At 54.4% G+C, this 17,115-nt stretch overlaps 1 protein-coding gene across 1 annotated transcript in view; it reads left to right on the top strand.

The window, feature by feature from the left end:
* RNASET2 (ribonuclease T2) overlaps positions 1–16,465 on the top strand; it is a 25,120-nt gene extending 8,655 nt beyond the window's left edge. Inside the window, exons 5-10 of the mRNA XM_006882830.1 lie at positions 144–201; positions 4,392–4,462; positions 8,294–8,407; positions 14,016–14,061; positions 14,685–14,759; positions 16,280–16,465. Of these exons, the coding sequence (XP_006882892.1) occupies positions 144–201; positions 4,392–4,462; positions 8,294–8,407; positions 14,016–14,061; positions 14,685–14,759; positions 16,280–16,465 (550 nt within the window). The remainder of the gene's footprint in view (positions 1–143; positions 202–4,391; positions 4,463–8,293; positions 8,408–14,015; positions 14,062–14,684; positions 14,760–16,279) is intronic.
* Positions 16,466–17,115: the final 650 nt, after the last annotated feature.

Below are 17,115 nucleotides of genomic sequence, written 5' to 3'. Positions count from 1 at the left end.
TTCCACGCAGTGCATGGTGGGAGGCCTGTGGACACCCTGGCTGCTCTTGCGCCCTGCAGCCCTTCCTGAGGGCTGACGTTGTGACCGGAGAACTCCTGTTGCCATCCCCACAGCAGATTTTTCTTCTTCCTCGCCATTTCCAGGCCTGACAAAGGAGAGGCGTGTAACCGGACGTGGCACTTTGATTACCGCGAGATTCTGGTAGGCGTTTTAATGGCATCACTTCTGTAGCACGTTGGACTGGAATGTTTCCTTCCTAAGAGCACCTTTCCTGGTCGTGTTTGCGCATTATGGGACCAGGGTTTTCAAGCCTGGTGTTTCTTAAGGGCCATCAATATGGAAAAGTATCCCAGAAATGAAGTCAGAATGAGCGTGTCTTCTCAGTCCAGGCCCAGCACAGCCCCTAAAGGGCACAGGTGTGGGCAGTGCAGCCTGCCTGTCCACTCCACCACCCGTGAGCTGCACCAATTCCCCTGATGCTTGGTCCAAACCCTTGGCAGAGGGCAGCACCTCTGGGCAGCTGTGATGTGGAGTGTGGGCACGTGGGGCCTGGCTGTCCCTGCTGGCTGGACCTGGAGTGGATTTCTAACTGGGACTGTGCGTAAGGAGGAGAAAGGCTTCAGGCCTTTTGTTCATACGGTCGCTGTGAGTCGTGCTCGACTCGAAGGCAGTCAATAACTACAAAACACAGGGGACGGTCCCTCTTCCTGTGCCTGGTCACCAACTGGAAGGCCCTGGGCCCTCGGGCCGTCTCACCTCCCTCCATCAGGCCTCTTCTCTGGTCAGGCTCCACCTGTTAGGTGATGTTCTGGCCAGAAAGATCCAAGAACAAGGAACAACATGTTGCCAGTGAGGTCCTGTCCCACTGTCCAGTGTCCCAGGTGTGGTCAGGAGCCCTGCCCTCGTGTGGCCCGTGATCACAGAGCAAGTCCTGTGCACCAGCATCACACCCACCGCGTAGGTGCTGATTCCAGCGGGTGTCAGGAGAAGGTGCATCATCCCACAGGAGCTTCTGTTAACTCACCCGGGACTGGAAGCCGCACATGAGGCTCTGAGGCTCCAGGCGCCTCCCCCATATCCCAGGCATTGGCCTTCAGTGCCAGGAAGGCAGGCCCTTCCATCCCCCCTCACCTCTTTCTCTCTGTCTCTCTTGTGTACATGTGCTCACACCCCCACCCAGACCCCTGTCCTTAGAGTGTGCCAGCAACTCCGCATGAAGGATCAGAGATCTGTCAGGTCCACAGCTCTCCCCGAGTGCTGGGCCCAGGAAGCCAGCACGACCTGGCCAAGAGTGTGTGGCAGTGGGAGCTGGGATGAGAGGTCCTGCGGGATTTGGGTCTTCCCAGGACAGCTGATAGGAAAGGGGACTGAAGGACAAAGATAACTGGCATTACAGGTTCTCGTCTGTGTGGCGAGCTCGGAGTCCCTTACCTCGTCTGCTCAGGGCAGTGCGCTCAGGCCGTGAGTCAGGGCCCTTCGGGGCTGCGGGGACTCTGGGAGCGGGCACTGCAGGCGCCCTGAAGCCTAGTTAGGGCCTTTCTCAATGACATTGTAACCCTGCACACCACCACTGGGTTTCTGCTTGGGTGTGTGGTCTTCACGTGGCAATAAGGATGAATTCATTCAGCCTGGACTTGTGGAGCACCTCTCATTGGCTCAGTGATTAAAGCACTTGACCTCTTCCCGAGAGGTGGACTGTTACCGCCCCAGGGGAGAGGTCCACTTGGTACCCCCAGCAAAGATTTAACTCTGGAAGCTTGATGGGCAGTTCCACTCTGTCCCGTAAGGTTGCTGGTGGGGTCAGAATTAACTCACTTGCAGTAGATTTTGGTTTTGGGTTTTACCATTTGCCTGAAGAATCAATCCTCTTTGGTGCAGTGGTTAAACACTTAGCTATTAAGTGCAAGGTTAGTAGGTCACACCCACCAGCCAATCCATAGGAGAACGGTGAGGCAGTCTGTCCCGTAAAGGCTTCAGCTTTGGGAACCCTGAGCCCTGGTTCCCTGTCCCGTAGGGCCCCCAAACCAGAGCTGGCTGCACCAGGTGGGGCCTGCGGCATGGAGGGGCCACCCCAGCGCCCCGCAGTTCTTCCTCAGGAGAGGAGAGCTCGGATTTCACATTCGTTCCCAGTGACACGTTTTTCTCCAGTATGTTGGGGGTTTATTATTTTACACTGTTTATATACAAAGTTCGTATATGTTGTTTTTCACACCAGACCCTTCTCACTTCCTTTACCCACTCCTCCCCTCCACCCATCGAATTCTGTGACCCTATGATTAACCCCTCCCTCCCACCTATCCTCACCCTTCTGCTCCCCCCACCCCCCTTTGGATCCTCATACACGTTCTACAATAATGGTTTTATACAGTATTTGTCCTTATGGGACTGAGTTAGTTCACTCAGCATAATGCTCTCCAGTCCCTCCCAAGTTAGGTAGTCATTTACAAAATCATTGCTCCTGCGTGCTGTTTAGTGTTCCATTATGCAAATGTACCATAATTTCACAATCCATTTGATTATGGTTGGACGTTTTGGGCTGTTTCCATGTTCTTGTGATGGTGAATAATGCTGCTGTACGATATAATGGTGTACAAGTCTCTGTTTGTGCCTCAGTTTTCATTCTCTCAGTGTATATTCCAAGCAGTGGAATAGCTGAGTCTTCTGAAATCTGTATGTTCAGCTTTCTGAGGAGACGCCAAACTGCCTTCCAGAGCCATTGTACCATTGTACAATCCCACCAACAATTTAAGAGTTCCTTTCTCTCCACATCCTCTCCAACATTTATTACTTTCTGTCCTGTTAAACTTTGCCACTGTTACTGGAGTGAGATGGTATCTCATTGTGGTTTTGATTTTCATCTGTCTTATTGCCATTGATTTTGAACATTTCTTTATGTGTCTGCTGGCCATCTGTGAAAATTCCTTTCATATCTTTTGCTCATTTTATAATCGTGTTATCAATCTTTTCCTTATGAAGGTCCTACAGGATTCTGTGATCTTTCTTTTATAACCCAATCATATAAAGACTTACTCAGTTTCTGCATGTGTGGTTGTAAGCTTGACTCTCCTGTGGTTAATTTCTAGTTTTATAAGGCATTGTGGTCTGAGAAGATACTTTGTATTATTTCATTGTTTTTTTTTATTTGTTGACACTTGCTTTATGTCCTAACATGTGATTGATTCAGGAGACTGTACCATGTGCACTTGAGAAGAAAGTGAACTGAGTTTTAGTTGGACTACAGCACCTTGAATACATTCACAAGGTCAAGTTGGCTGGTTGTATAGTTTAGATCTTCTGCATCCTTGTGGAGTTTCTTTTGAGTTGACCTATCCTTTGGTGATAGTGGAGTGTTCAAATCTACTACTGTGGTGTATTTCTTTCTTCAGTTCTGTTAACTGTTATTTTATGTATTTTGCAGGTCTTTCATTTGGTTCATAAATGTTGACCAAGGTTATGTCTTTTTGATCTGTTGTGCCTTTGATCAGTATATAATGCCTTTCCTTATCTTTTGTTGTGGTTTTCATTCTGAAATCTGTTTTATCAGAGGTTAATTAGTATTTCCACTCCTGCTTTTTTTGTGGTTAGCATTTGCTTGGTTTATTTTTTTTTTAAGGCTTTGATTTTGAGTCTGTCTTTCTCTCCATTTTTTTAGATGTGTTTATTGTAGGCAACATATTGATGTGCCTTGTGTTTTTATCCATTGTGCTACTCTTTTTCTCTTGATTGGCACATTTAGTCCATTCACAATTAAGTGTGGTTACTGTCAGGCCAGGTTTTACTTTTGCCATTTTGCTGTGTATCTTTTTCTGTTGTTTCTGGTTACGATGGTCCATCCACTTTTGGTGTCTCTGTGTGAAGGACTTCACTTAAAATTTCTTTCTGTTTTGGTCTTGTTTTCACAAATTCTTTAAGTTCCTTCTTTTCTACAAAGGATCTAATTTCTCTTTCATATGCCTCTCACTTATTTTTGTTTTTTAGAAGTGCTTTGCTTATTCAGGGTCTCTTTCCTCTCCAAATAAACGGAAAATTTTTCCTTTCTATCTCCTTAAACATGAATTTGGTATCTCTATTGGGATTGCATTGAATATGTAGAGTGCTTTTGGTAGGATTGTCATTTCCACAATATTGGGTTTTCCTATCCATGACCAGGGCACATTTTTTCATTTATTTACGTCTTTTATTGGGTCTAACAGAAATGCTCTGTCGTTTTCTTTGTTCCAGGTATGTCCTAAGAGACACCTCATACAAAAGCAACTCTCAGTCATTTTATTTGCAATTAATTACAAGAGCTAAATCCTCTTAACATCTTAGCTCATCTAAGCTGAATTGTGAGTTTTGTTACTGGATCCCGTGTGGCCATCTAAAGCTGCGTTTTCTGGGTCTGTCCACAGGATCTTCTCCCAGACTTGAAGATATACTGGCCGGATGTCCTTCACCACTCTCCTAATTGTACCACCTTCTGGTAAGTGTTCACTCTTAATGGCCATCAGGGGCCTTGGTTAACCAGTGGGGAGGGCTCTGTGCACCGGAGGACATGGGGCGTGGACACCACAGGATGTGAAGATAGACGACTCCAAGCCCGCCTTGCCAGTAAAAGCGGGTGCACGTTGTCCAGAGCTGGTTCAGCCAGACCGTGCTTGGGACCTGTCCCTGGGGATGACAGTGCCCAGGACGAGGAAGTGGACCTTGTCAGCTTGTTTTCTGACAGATCTGCTTTTCTGTCGTGTCTTGGTTCATAGAACAGCCTCCCGCAGCAATGTGGTGCTGATAGGTGCTGCGGTGTGAGTGCTCTAGTGGGTGCTGTACGTGTGCTGCACCGTGTGCCGTGTGTGTGCCACACTGTGTGCCGTGCAGGCACTGTGTGCCATATACCATGTGCTGCACCTTGCGCCATGTGTGTGCTGCACCGTGTGCCGTGTGTGTGCTGCACCGTGTGCCGTGCAGGCGCTGTGCCATGTGCCATGTGCTGCACCGTGTGCCGTGTGTGTGTGTGTGTGTGTGTGTGTGCGCGCGCGCGCATGCGCTGCAGTGTGAGGAGTGGTATAGGCATGACACTTGCAAACGTGCTGAATGAAGGAAGTGCCTCACAAGGGACACGTCGCATAGGACCCCAGGAATGTGGAACATCTGGTTTTGAGGTGCTGTCCCCAGTTGAAGCAATCCCAAGTACAGCAGAACAGACGCTGCTGGTCCTGCCCATCCTTGACACCCCTGTCCTGCTGAAGCCCATGGTGACAGCTTCTGTGTTTTGCCATCTCACTGAGGGTCTCCCTCACTTCACCGACCTGCACTTGTCCAAGCATGGTGTCCTCCTCTGGGAACCAGCTTCTCCTGATAATGTGTCCATTGTACAACAGGTGGACGCAGTCAGAACAGAACTCCAGGACTGGGGGGCAGGGAATGGGGGAGAGCGGACGCGTGGACATACTAACCTCCTGAAGGTCCAGGGTCCGTGGTGCTGACCGGACCACACGATGCATGTCCGTCCTGTGCTGCCCTCATGACCCCGGCACTGGACTGGCTGGTTTTCTGAAGCCAATAGCCAGGCCTTCCTTCTCACTCCATCTTTGTCTGGAAGTGACCCTGTCACCTGTTACTGACAGATGGGTGGTGAATGAGCTGTCGCCGGGGCCCAGGCCAGCTCCCGGTTCAGTACACGCCTTCACGTTTAGTGGGAGGAGCTGAGCTGAGTAGAGAAATCGTGCATTTGATTTGAGATGACCCCTTGCCTTTTCTGGGCCCTTCCGACCAGCTAGGGGAGCACTTAGCCTTCTGTGGCCCTGGCCCCGCTCGAAGTCTCAGACAAGCAGAAGGGTAACCCAGCCCTGGTTCATCACCGCCGGCTGAGGTCGCAGCGCCAACTCGCGTGGTCCCTGTGCCAGAGTAGAAAGGAGAGCCGTGCCTGCAGGATTTGTGGGGGTCGTCTTTTAGAGTGATAGAGTGAGACTCCAGGACTGTTTCCTCACAGCCTTGGTTGGACTTGAACCTTCAGCGTTTGGTAGCATTTGCGCCCCTATGGGCATGTGACAGAGGTTCCCTGTGGTCCATGGGCCCAGGTTTGTAGTTGGAAATCTCCCGTCGGAAGCAGAGGCAGATGTCACCGCTGGGGGTGGGTAGGAGGGTGACAGCTCCCCAGTGCTCATCCTGCCTCGTCTGTGTTTCCAGAACATTCTCCACAAACAGTGGCCCTGCTGAACTGAAGTCAGGGACAGCAGGGGGAAGCGCTCCATGCGGCGTGCCACAGGTTCTTGGACACGATTCCTTGGTTTCCTAGCTACCGTGCGAGGTCCGGCTTTCCTGAGCTGCAGGGAGTTGATCACACTCAACCAGCCCCCTTACAGCGGCTCCGCAAACACGTGCGTTTGAGCATGCGGTTGATTGATGCGCTGTTGATTGAAGATTCCCGAGAGCAGCGGGCGGGACTCGCCTGCATCTGCTCGCTGTGCCTCTTCTTTGCTCCCCCATCTCCCATCCCCCACGAGGTGGACCCAGGATTCCTGCTTTACGGAACTAGGAGGCGTCTCTGAATTATGCCCTTGCATGTTCCTTCCAACAGCGTGTTGTCCCGTAGCTGCCAAGAGAATAGACAAAGCTGACTTGAGGAAGAGCAACCGGGCCGGGATGGGGACATTTCCCCTCACTTCGGGTGTATTGTCACGAGGGGCTGGTCCTTGGAAAAGGACACGTTGCTGGGAAGGTGGTGAGTCACAGAAAGACGTACTGACAGAGGCTGGAACGGGGCTCGAGCCTGAGAGATTGTGAGGACGGTGCAGGCCGGGCAGGGCTCAGGTCTGTAGCTCGTAGCATGGCTTAGTCATGGTGGACCAGATGGCACCCCGCAACATCAGGGAGACCCTTCAGAAGACAGCCCCTGCCATCTGCGAACGGAAGGTCAGGGTCTGAAGGCCACCTCAGGGCTGTGCTGCTCTGGCCACACAGCTCGGCCAGGTCACAGGCAGCTGAGTGGCCGCTGACACCGCCATCAAGGGCTTGTGATCAGGGTTGTTCCCGGCGAAGTCGAGAGGATCCACTTTACTGTTGTGTCGAGAGCAGAAGCCTCTGAACGACTTGCTCTAGATCGCTCCTGAGCAGCCCACCTGCGCCCCTTTACATCTGGCCTCCGTTCAGCTGCCCAGGTGTGTGCCCAGGTCTGGACAGTGGTCTCCTGCACACTTGGATAAACACGGTTCTCTGGAGGGGTTTTGCCAGTGCGTTCGTGCAGGCTCGGTGGGTGTTGGAGAGACTGGAGTGCCGTGTGGCGGCTGTCGGTGCATGGGGTGTGTTCGTGGAGGATGGTAACGGGGTCGTGAGGCCTGGGGGTGCCGTTTCCGAGTGAGCGGTGCACCGTGGGGCGAGGGCCTGCCTGGGCTGCACCGCCTCCATGCTCGCAGGCCCTGCCGTGCGGAGCCCCCTGCTGCCCAGGCCTTCCTCTCCTGACTCATGCTAAGCACGAAGTCCTTCTCCGGGACGTAGCCCCCCGATAGGGGTGCTCCACAGTGTCTGTTTATGGAAAGGTCACGGGTTCACATCCTTGAGACAAAGGGGAGGCCTCGGGAACTTGGGGGAGTGTCCCCGTGAGCCAGGGCCCGTGTGACAGGCGTGGTGTTCTCTGAGGGCTGGGCACGCTGTAGTCAGCAGAATGTTGAGAGGCAGGGCAGGTGAGGAGAGTGCTGCTGGCCTGGGGTCAGGCTGCAGGCTGTGGCCCCCCAGGCCCTCTGAGTGGCCCTCTCCCTGTTTCGGGGCGCAGGGCCATGTCACTGCCATGCAGAGTCGTGAGGACAAAGAAGTGAAGCACGCAGAGCTGTCAGTGTGTCACCACCGGCATTGTCTCCTCAGACACACATGCTGCTGTTTGTGGGCCCTTGTCAGGATCCCTCTGTCCCCTGGGGCTCTGTTGTCGTCCCCTCGGTGAAGTGACAGAAGCTGTGCCGATTAGTGGCAGGCGGCCCGCCCTGTGAGAGGCTCCACGGTGACCTGTTCCACCGTTGCCGTGCTGAGTCGTGACAAGGGGCAGCTCCTGGGCTCCTGGCATTTGTGCCAGCTCTCTGCATGGCAGCAGCGGCTCTGGGAGCGGTGGGCATGCGCCCCGACATCTGCTCCCCTGCTTTCTCGAGGATTGAGCAGGCTGTGAGCGTGGGGTGGACGGGGTGCATCACTTCAGGGTGCGGAGTCTCCTGCTCACGGTCCTGAGGCTCAGGGTCCAGAGGTTGTCCCCCTTTCTTCCTGAGGGAGCCAGCGCCCACCACGGGGGCCCAGCCGCATGGCTGCAGTCGGGTGCCCTCTCTCCCCACAGGAAGCACGAGTGGGACAAGCACGGGACCTGTGCCGCCCAGCTGGACATCCTCAACTCGGAGAAGAAGTACTTCGGGAAGAGCCTAGAGCTGTACCGGCAGCTGAGCCTCAACAGGTAGGAGGTGGACGGCCCCACGCCAGGGACAGGACGCTCACGCACGCCCATCCTGCCCTGTGCAGTGCTCAGTGCCCTGCTTATAGCCCAGTCTATCACGCACACCCATCCTGCCCTGTGCAGTGCCCAGCCCATCACACACGCCCTTCCTGCCCTGCCCAGTGCCCAGGGCCCAGCCCGTCACACACACCCGTCCTCCCTCCCCTGCCCAGTGCCCAGTGCCCAGTCCATCACACACGCCCATCCCAGTGCCCAGCACCGCATGTCCAGCCCATCACGCATGCCCTTCCTGCCCTGCCCAGTGCCTAGGGCTCAGTCCGTCATGCACACCCATCCTGCCCTGCCCAGTGCCCAGTCCATCACGGACACCCATCCCCATGCCCAGTGCCCAGGGCTTAGCCCATCACGCACACCCATCCTGCCCTGTTCAGTGCCCAGTGCCCAGCTCATCACGCACACCCATCCTGCCCTGTCCAGTGCCCAGCACCCAGTGCCTAGCCCATCATGCACGCCCATTCTGACCAGTGCCCAGTGCCCAGCTGGGCCCTCAGGGGAAGCCTTGGCTATGCCAATTGGAGTCCCATGAGGAAATCACCCTCGGACAGTGATCGTCAGCACCCACTCGAGGCCAGGCGTCTCTCCTAGGCGACCAGTTGTCCTGGGAGTGGCTGTGTGTCAGGACAGCACTGTGCCCGTGTGCTTGTCAGTGACTAACCGCCGGGAGCTATGCACCTGGCCATCCCTCCGTGCCACCTCTGGGTGGACTGTGGCCTCCAGCGGTTTGGCCAGTAGCCACTTGGGTTAACCGTTTGCACCGAGCTAAGACCCTGCCTCCCCGAGTCCTAACAAGTCATCACACAGCCGAGCCCGCAGGAGTAGGAGCCCAGACAAGAGCGGAATCGTTCTCCGCTGTAAAGTCTGACGAAGTGACACTGCATAGCTCACGCCGGGAGTTTCCCCAGAGACCAAATGAGGGCGTCTTTTGATCGTTGAATAATGTTCCCAGGGAGCAATAAAGAGGTGTTGGACTCGACGCCTCGAAACTACCTGAACGGTGGCCTCTTGCTCACTGTCCACCTTGGGGCTGTGGCAGGTGGACACCAGATTTCAAAGGCTTTGTGCCCAGAAAAATATCAAACAACTCAGTATTTTTATGTTTATTATATAATGATGACCATGGAGCAGATGAACTGTCGGGTGACATCAAAGATTTCATATCTGAAAGCAAAGTGTCGGTTAAAGGGCAGGCGGGAGAGAAAAGGGCAGAAGCTGTTTGAGGAGATTGTGATGCTTGTCCTTGAACACGAGGGATTAAAGTGAAAAGCGGAGAGGAGGTAGGAAGAGGTCAGCAGAAGATCTGGAAGGACAGTGTGGGAAGGCGAGGGGAAGCGCTGTCCTGAGGGGTGTGGACCCCGGAGTGGTCAGCCAGAAGGGAACAGGTGCTCAGCACTTCTCACTGAGAGGCCGGGGGCGGGAAACGGGGGCCTCGACTTACAGACAGGGTGACAGCAACACAGGAGGCGTCAGAAGATGAAAGGAGCGTGCACTCAGTGGACCAAAGAGAACTGTTGATGTTCACCCCCACGGGGCACCTCACCCCTACAGGAGGTTCACCCCTATGGACAACTCACCCCCACAGGACGGCTTACCCCCACAAGGTAGCTCACCACGACTGGACAGCTCACCCCCACGGGGCAGCTCCCCCCATGAGGCGGCTCACCCCACAAGATGGTTCACCCCCACGGGGCAGCTCCCCCCCCCCCGTGGAGCAGTTTACCCCCATGAGATGGTTCACCCCCACGAAGCAGCTCACCCCCCACAGGGCATCCCACCTCCACGAGGTAGCACGTCAACAGGAACCCACGGACCTGAAGGAGGCGGCCGAGCTGCACTGGTGAGAGCCAGCCATGCTGGACGGATTTCCGCGAGATGTTTCCACAAAGGGATTGAATAGTACGAGTGCTTCCCCATCTACACCAGGAAACTCGAGGACAGCCACCTGCCCACCCACCACCCACAGAATCCTGCCCGTTTACAAGAAAGATGAGCTAACAGAACATGGGAATTCTCAGATAATATCACATTCAAGGAGAGTTTGGCTATGGAGAATTTAAAAATGGCTGGAACTGCCAGAAATTCAAGGTGGATTCCAAAGAGGCCGTGGAGTGAGGGGTTTCTCTGCCAAGGTCAGCTGGTCTCGGGTGGCACAGAAGGCACCAGAGGAGGTTGCCATGTGTTGTATTGGCTGTGCAAAGGCCTTTGTCTGGTCATGAGAAACCTGAATGATATTGCTGAGAATGGGAATTCTAGAACACTTACTTGTGCTCCTGTGGAGCCTGTACAGAGATTATCAAGCAGTTGTCCAGAAAGAACAAGGGGATTCTACTTGGTTTAAAATCAGGGCTGGCACGCCTCCGGAAACTCCATGGACTTCGGTAAATGTCGATCGTTGTAGAGGGGCTTCAGGCCTTTTGTTTGTTTGTTCATAGGGTCACTATGAGTCGTGCTCGACTCGAAGGCGATCAACAACAACATCCTTTCTCCGTACCTGTTCAGTCTGTACGCTGAGCAAATAATTTTAGGTGCTGGACTCTAAAGAATATGGCATCAGGATCGGGGAAGACTCATAAACAACCGCGTTATGCACATGACGTTGCCTCGCTTGCTAAACACGAAAAGGACTTGAAACCAATAATGAGAATAAAAGAACAGAGCCTTCCTGTGGTTACACTTCAGTATGGAACAAGAATCCTCCTAATGGGACCAGTAAGCAGCATCTTGGTTCATGGAGAAAAGCTTGAGGCTTTGAAGGGCCTCGTTTGACTTGGGTCCACAGTGTGCACCCTGGAAACGCAGTGAAGAGAAACGCCGTGTGGCCTTGACCGCGGAGGAGACGTTCCTGTGAGCTACGAGGTGCCCTTGGCATTGCCGCCCGTTCTCTGTCGGCTCCTGCTGTCTCGTCCGGGCTGCCACAGCAAAGCACCGTCCAGGCCGAGGTGGGCAGCCCAGAGGCAGGTGGCCGATTTCCAGACATCAGGCCCCCCAGCCCTGGAAGCTCCTTGTGCGGCAGCTCAGGGGGGAGACTGCAGACCTTGCCGGGCTACATCCGAGCTGTGGCAGAGAGACGGGGCCCTGGAGCGTCTCCCTGGGCTTTGAGGAGCACCTGGGGCTCCTGAGTGCCTGTGGGCGTGTGTGCCTGCAGGGGTGTGCGTGTGCACTCACATGTGTGCAGGAGGACCCTATTCCTCACGGGTTCATGTTACACTCACCAACCAACTGCCTTTTTACGTCTTAGTGGATACGGAGTTGTGCTGTCAATCCAAGGGCAAGCGATTCGAATCCACCAGCAGCTCCGTGGGGGACAGATGGGCAGTGTCGTCCTGTGCTTCAGCTTCTGAAAAGTTGCTGGGGAGTCGGCTCGGGGTCCGTTCTGACCGGACAGTGAGTGGGTTGGCAGTTGATGTTACTGGCTGCATGTGCTGTATTGAGGGAGTTCACGTGTAGTACTTCCAACCCACAAAGATAAAAGCATTGAGTTTATAAAGACAAGGAAAATGAAAAATTCAGAAAGCACTTATGCCAGAACCATCTCACCAGAGTCACCGAGTGGATGCCTGTTGTCAGCTGGGACTAACTGGCCACAAACGGCGAGTTGATTGACAGGTGGATGGATTTTAAGCACTTGTGTGTGATGTGATTGTGGGACTAGCCGTCCCAGGCCTGCAGGGCTGACCTTCTGGACACCTGGAGGCCACCTTCTCCTGGGCACATGCTTGTCCTGAAGGCCTCCCGTTTACTGGGTGCCGCCCAGGTTGTGAGAGGAACCAGCTGGGGTCATCTGACTCATATGTGTTCTGTGTAAACACCTGCACGCCTCACCACACGAGGGCTCAAACAGCTAGCCTTTCAGTTAGGAGCCCAGTGCCTAACCCCCCTACCGCCGGCGTCCCTCACAGCAGCGGGTCAACTGCCGTGGGACCCAGCAGCTGGGCACTGGCGCCTGGACCAGCTGACAGCCAGGATGAACCCTCGTGTTGCTAGAGACGGTGCTGGAATGTGGACCAGACCTGTTAAGGTCACGTGTGATGGTTGCGGGGCAGGTGGTGGTGACCACTTGTTGTTACTGTTGTTATGTGTCACCAAGTCACCTGCAAGTCATAGCCATCCCATGGACTTTAGCTCTGAACCCTGCCCTGTCCGGAGCCAATCTCATCTTCTCCGACAGACCTAGTCCCAGTCCTCCAGTCACCGAGTCAATCCATCTCATCCTGGGTCTTCCTCTCCTGTGCTGTTCTACTGTTCCAAACATGATGTCCTTCTCCATGTGGTCCCTCCTGGCCACATGCCCGAAGTATGTGATATGGAGCTTTAAAATCCTTGCCTCCAGGGAATAGCGTGGTTTCACCCTCTCCAGGACAGATCTGTTTGTTCTCCTGATAGTCCATGGTATGTATGTTTTAACACTTTCCTCCAGCACCACGACTCAAAGGCATTGATCCTTCTTCTATCATCCTTAGTCATTGTCCAGCTCTCCGATGCATAGCAAGCAACTTCAAAGACCTTGGCCTGGATAAGGCACACCTTAGTCTCCAGACTGACATCGTTGCTCTTCAGTACTCTAGAGAGGTCCCTGACAGCTGACTTTCCCAATGCAGTTTGTCTTTTGATTTCCTAACTGCCGGTACCAAGAGTGTTGATTGTGGAACCAAGCAAACTGAAGTTATCAACAATCTCAGTCCCTTCCCTGTCCATCTGCCAATTGGCCCAGTGGTGAGAATCTTTGTCTTCTTGATGTTGAGCTTTAATCCATATTGAAGCCTTCAGTCCTTGACCTTCAGCAGCAAGCACCTCAGGTCAGCTTCAGTTTCAGCAAGCAGGGTTGTGTCATCTGCTTTAGTGCAGGTTGTTGATGAGTCTTCCTCCAATCCTTATGCCACACTCCTCCTCATACAGTCCAGCCTCCTGAATGATCTGTTGGGCGTATAGATTGAAAAGGTTTGGAGACAAGATGAATCCTTGACATACGCCTTTCCTGATCTTAAACCATGCAATGTTTCCTTGCTCTGTTCTGACCACTATTTCCTGATCCAAGGTTTCACAGGAGCACAATCAAGTGTTCCTTGGATTCCCATTCTCCTCAAGGTTAACCACAATTTGTTGTGATCCACGCAGTCGAATGTCTTTGCATAGTCAGTGAAACACAGGTAGACATTCCTCTGCTGCTCTCTGCTTTCAACCAAGATCCAGAATTCCTCTGCTGAAAATGAACCCCTTTCACAAACACCCCCAGGAGCCGTGTCAGTGCAGGCAGCTCAGTGGGCAGTGCGGCGGGCAGTTCAGTGGGCAGCTCTGTGGGCAGCGTGGGGAGCAGTGTGGTGGGCAGAGTTGGAGCTCCCCCCCACTGCAGCTCCATAGACAGTGCTGGCCAGCTGCCGCCGAGCTGACCACAGGCCCGGGCAGCTCTGGTCCATCCCGCAGGGTCACTGTGAGTCAGCATTGGCTCACATGACAACAAGCACGTTGCCTGCTTTCCACACAGACGTGTGTAGACAGAACAGAGACCGTGAGCCCTCACTTTACAGCTGTTCTCTTTGAATTTAAATCCTAGTGTGCTGCGCAAGTTGGGGATAAAGCCGTCCACCAATTACTACGAGGTAAGTCTACCCCTGGCCATCAGCCACGTTCACTCATGAGCGCCACACAAGCCCGTGATGCTCTCTGTTCCAGATAATTCACCAAGGCTCTGTGTCCTGCTGACACAGTGTGTAAAGTGGTGTGTGAGTCAGCTGTTGGACAGAGGCTAGAATGGGGGTGGGGGTGGAGGTGGATCTCAGGTTCTAGGGGACGGGGGTATATGTCCCAGGCTCTGGAGGTGTATGTCCCAGGTTCTGAGGGGGTGTGTCCCAGGTTCGGGAGGCGTGTCCTAGGTTCTGGAGGTGTGCCCCAGGTTCTGAGGGTTTATGTCACAGATTTTGGAGGGAGTGTATGTCCCAGGTTCTGGGTAGGGGTGGCGAACGTCCAGGTGTAGGGAGAGTGTCCCTGTATTGATGGCAGCACGGTGAGCTGGCAGGGAGAGGTGCAGACGGGGATGGGAGCGTGTGTCTCTAGGAGGACAGCTGGGTTCGGATGGAGACTGTGTGCTCACATCTCAGGTGAGGCTAGTGCCCGTGGGTGCCAGGCAGACAGTGCTGGCCGTCAGTCCTGCCTGTGGATGTAACATGCCTGCCATGCTGGGCTCTCCTGTGGGGCCGCCTCATACTCTGCCTCTGTCCCTCAGGTGGCGGACATTAAAGACGCCCTGGCCAGCGTGTACGGAGTGGTGCCCAAAGTGCAGTGTCTCCCGCCCGCTCAGGTAACCCAGCCACGTCCACCTTCCCGTCTGTCTGAAAACCATCTTCCTTTCCTGAAGCACTTGGCTTCACTGTGTGCACCATGGGAGGTGTGTGTGCATGAGTGCAGCGTGCCGGGACATGAGTGTGAGCCGGGTGTGTACACGTGCAGTGTTCCAGGATGTGGGTGTGAGCTGTGTATTTACACACTAGTGCAGTGTGCCGGGACATGAGTGTGAGCCGGGTGTGCATGAGTACAGTGTGCTGGAATGTGGGTGTGAGCTGTGTGAGCAAGTGCGTGGAGTGTATGAGTAGATGGTGTGTGTCAAAGTGTGAGGTGTGAAGTGTGAAGATGAGTATGGTGTGTCTGAATGTGTTTTCTGTAAGCAGCTGTGTGTCATGTGACTGGATGTGTGCGTGGGGTTGTGTCTAGTGGGGACTGTTTGTGGTGGGTGTGAAGATATTTGCATGTTTGTGGTGTGTGTTTATGCTGTGTGTGTATGTGGGTAGGCATGCATAGTGTGTCATGGGTGTGGATGTGTGACGTGTGTGTGGGTAGGCGTGTGTGCTGTGTCACAAATGTGTGTGTGTGTGAGCATGCGTGGTGTGTCATGGATGTGTGTGTGACGTGTAGGTGTGTGTGGTGTGTCGCGGGGGTGTGACGTGTGTGCGTAGGCATGCATGGTGTGTCACGGGGGTGTGTGGGTGAGCATGTGTGGTGTGTCACAGGTGTGTGTGTGTGTGTGTGTGTGTGTGTGTGTGTGTGTGTAGGCGTGTGTGGCCCACCATGGGGGTGTGTGTGACGTGTGTGTGATGCGTCATGAAAGTGTGTGTGTGGTTAGGCATGCGTGGTGTGTCATGGGTGTGTGTGTGGTGTGTGTGTGTAGGCATGTGTGGCGTGTCATGGGTGTGTGTGATGTGTGTGGATAGGTGTGCGTGATGTGTCACGGGAGGTGCATGTGACGTGTGTGTGGGTAGACACGCATGGTGTGTCACGGGGTGTGTGTGTGGTAGGCGTGTGTGCTGTGTACAGATGTGTGTGTATGAAGGGGGGTTAACACCAAGGCGCAGTGTTCCAGCGGCCAGGTTCTAAGCCTCGTGACGTGACTACATTGTTAGCCTTGTGATTTCACTGCTTTTATCTGCGTATAATGTGTAGACAGATACATTCTTTTGACAGTAGGTGCTGTAAACCGTCTTCCCACCCTCTTGTCTGAAATGCCATCATACGGGGCCTGGGAGATGGGGACGTGGGAAGTCCAGTCTCAGGTGTCAGACCCCTGCCCTTCCAAAGCCCCCCTGGGCTCCTTTCTCAGCCTCTGGTGGCCAGTGGCCAGGTGTCCTGGGCGTGGGACAATCTGCCCATGGAGTCTGGATCCTTGCTTAGTGGTTACAGCCAAAAAAGTGGTCACAGACTCCACGTCCAGCCTCCCATCTCCATCCCCACGCCTGGTCTCCATCCTCACATCCCTCCTCGTGTTTGTCCCCACGTCTCACCTCCTGTCCCTGACCCATGTCTGTGCACCACATCTGACCTCCCCAGAATGAGAAGGTGCAGATCATTGGCCAGATAGAGCTGTGCCTCACCAAGGAACTGCAGCTGCGGAACTGCTCCGAGCCCGGAGACCCGGCTCCCCTCCAGGCCAGAGTCCGGCGAGAGTCGCACCACCTGCACGTTTGTGAGGATGGCCCTGTCTTCTACCCCCCGCCCGAGGACACCCCACATTGATGCCCCACAGTGGACATCGCCCAGGGAGGAGCACCACCACCTCCTGGCAAGCTCCCGGAGGATGGTGCCCATGGATGGGACAGCGCCTGTGGACAGGATGCCACCTGTGCACGGGACAGCGCCCATGGACAGGACGGCACCTGTGGACTGCAGCGTCCTTCAGCCCCCTGCTTTGTTCTCTGGCTCTGTGTGTTGCGTGTCCTCTGGGTCCCTGTAACTGTGGGTGAGCTTTGAGAGCAGTTGGAGGATGGGACCGACTTGCGCCCATGTGACTGCTGCGTGGTCAATAAAATTTCGGGCATCTTGGCCCCTGGGGGAGCTCCTGCCTCTTTGCGGGGGAGGGGGGGTGTCTTGTGGTCAGGTGTGGAGCCTGGCACGTGGCACCACAGGGCGGGAGGGTAGGTACTGGCCAGACTCCTTGATGCAGGCACGTGGTACTGGCCAGATTCCTTGATGCAGGCACGTGTCCACACCAAGGAGACCTCCTCACAGAACATGTGCAGTTTCTTTCTGCACACTGCCAGGGCGCATCTCCCGGGGGACAGCTGCTGTCCTGGGGCTGGACACCCAGCATGCACAGCTCGCTGACCTCTCCAGGCCGGCCTGTCTGTTCCCCCGGCTGTGCGTGCTGGCAGGGAGCAGGGCCCTCG

This window comes from Elephantulus edwardii, unplaced genomic scaffold (assembly GCF_000299155.1).
Source record: "Elephantulus edwardii isolate Elephantulus edwardi_28Jun2011 unplaced genomic scaffold, EleEdw1.0 scaffold00024, whole genome shotgun sequence".
Lineage (NCBI taxonomy): Eukaryota > Metazoa > Chordata > Mammalia > Macroscelidea > Macroscelididae > Elephantulus > Elephantulus edwardii.
Note: the sequence above shows the minus strand (reverse complement) of the source record. Positions and strands in the feature narration are given on the sequence as shown.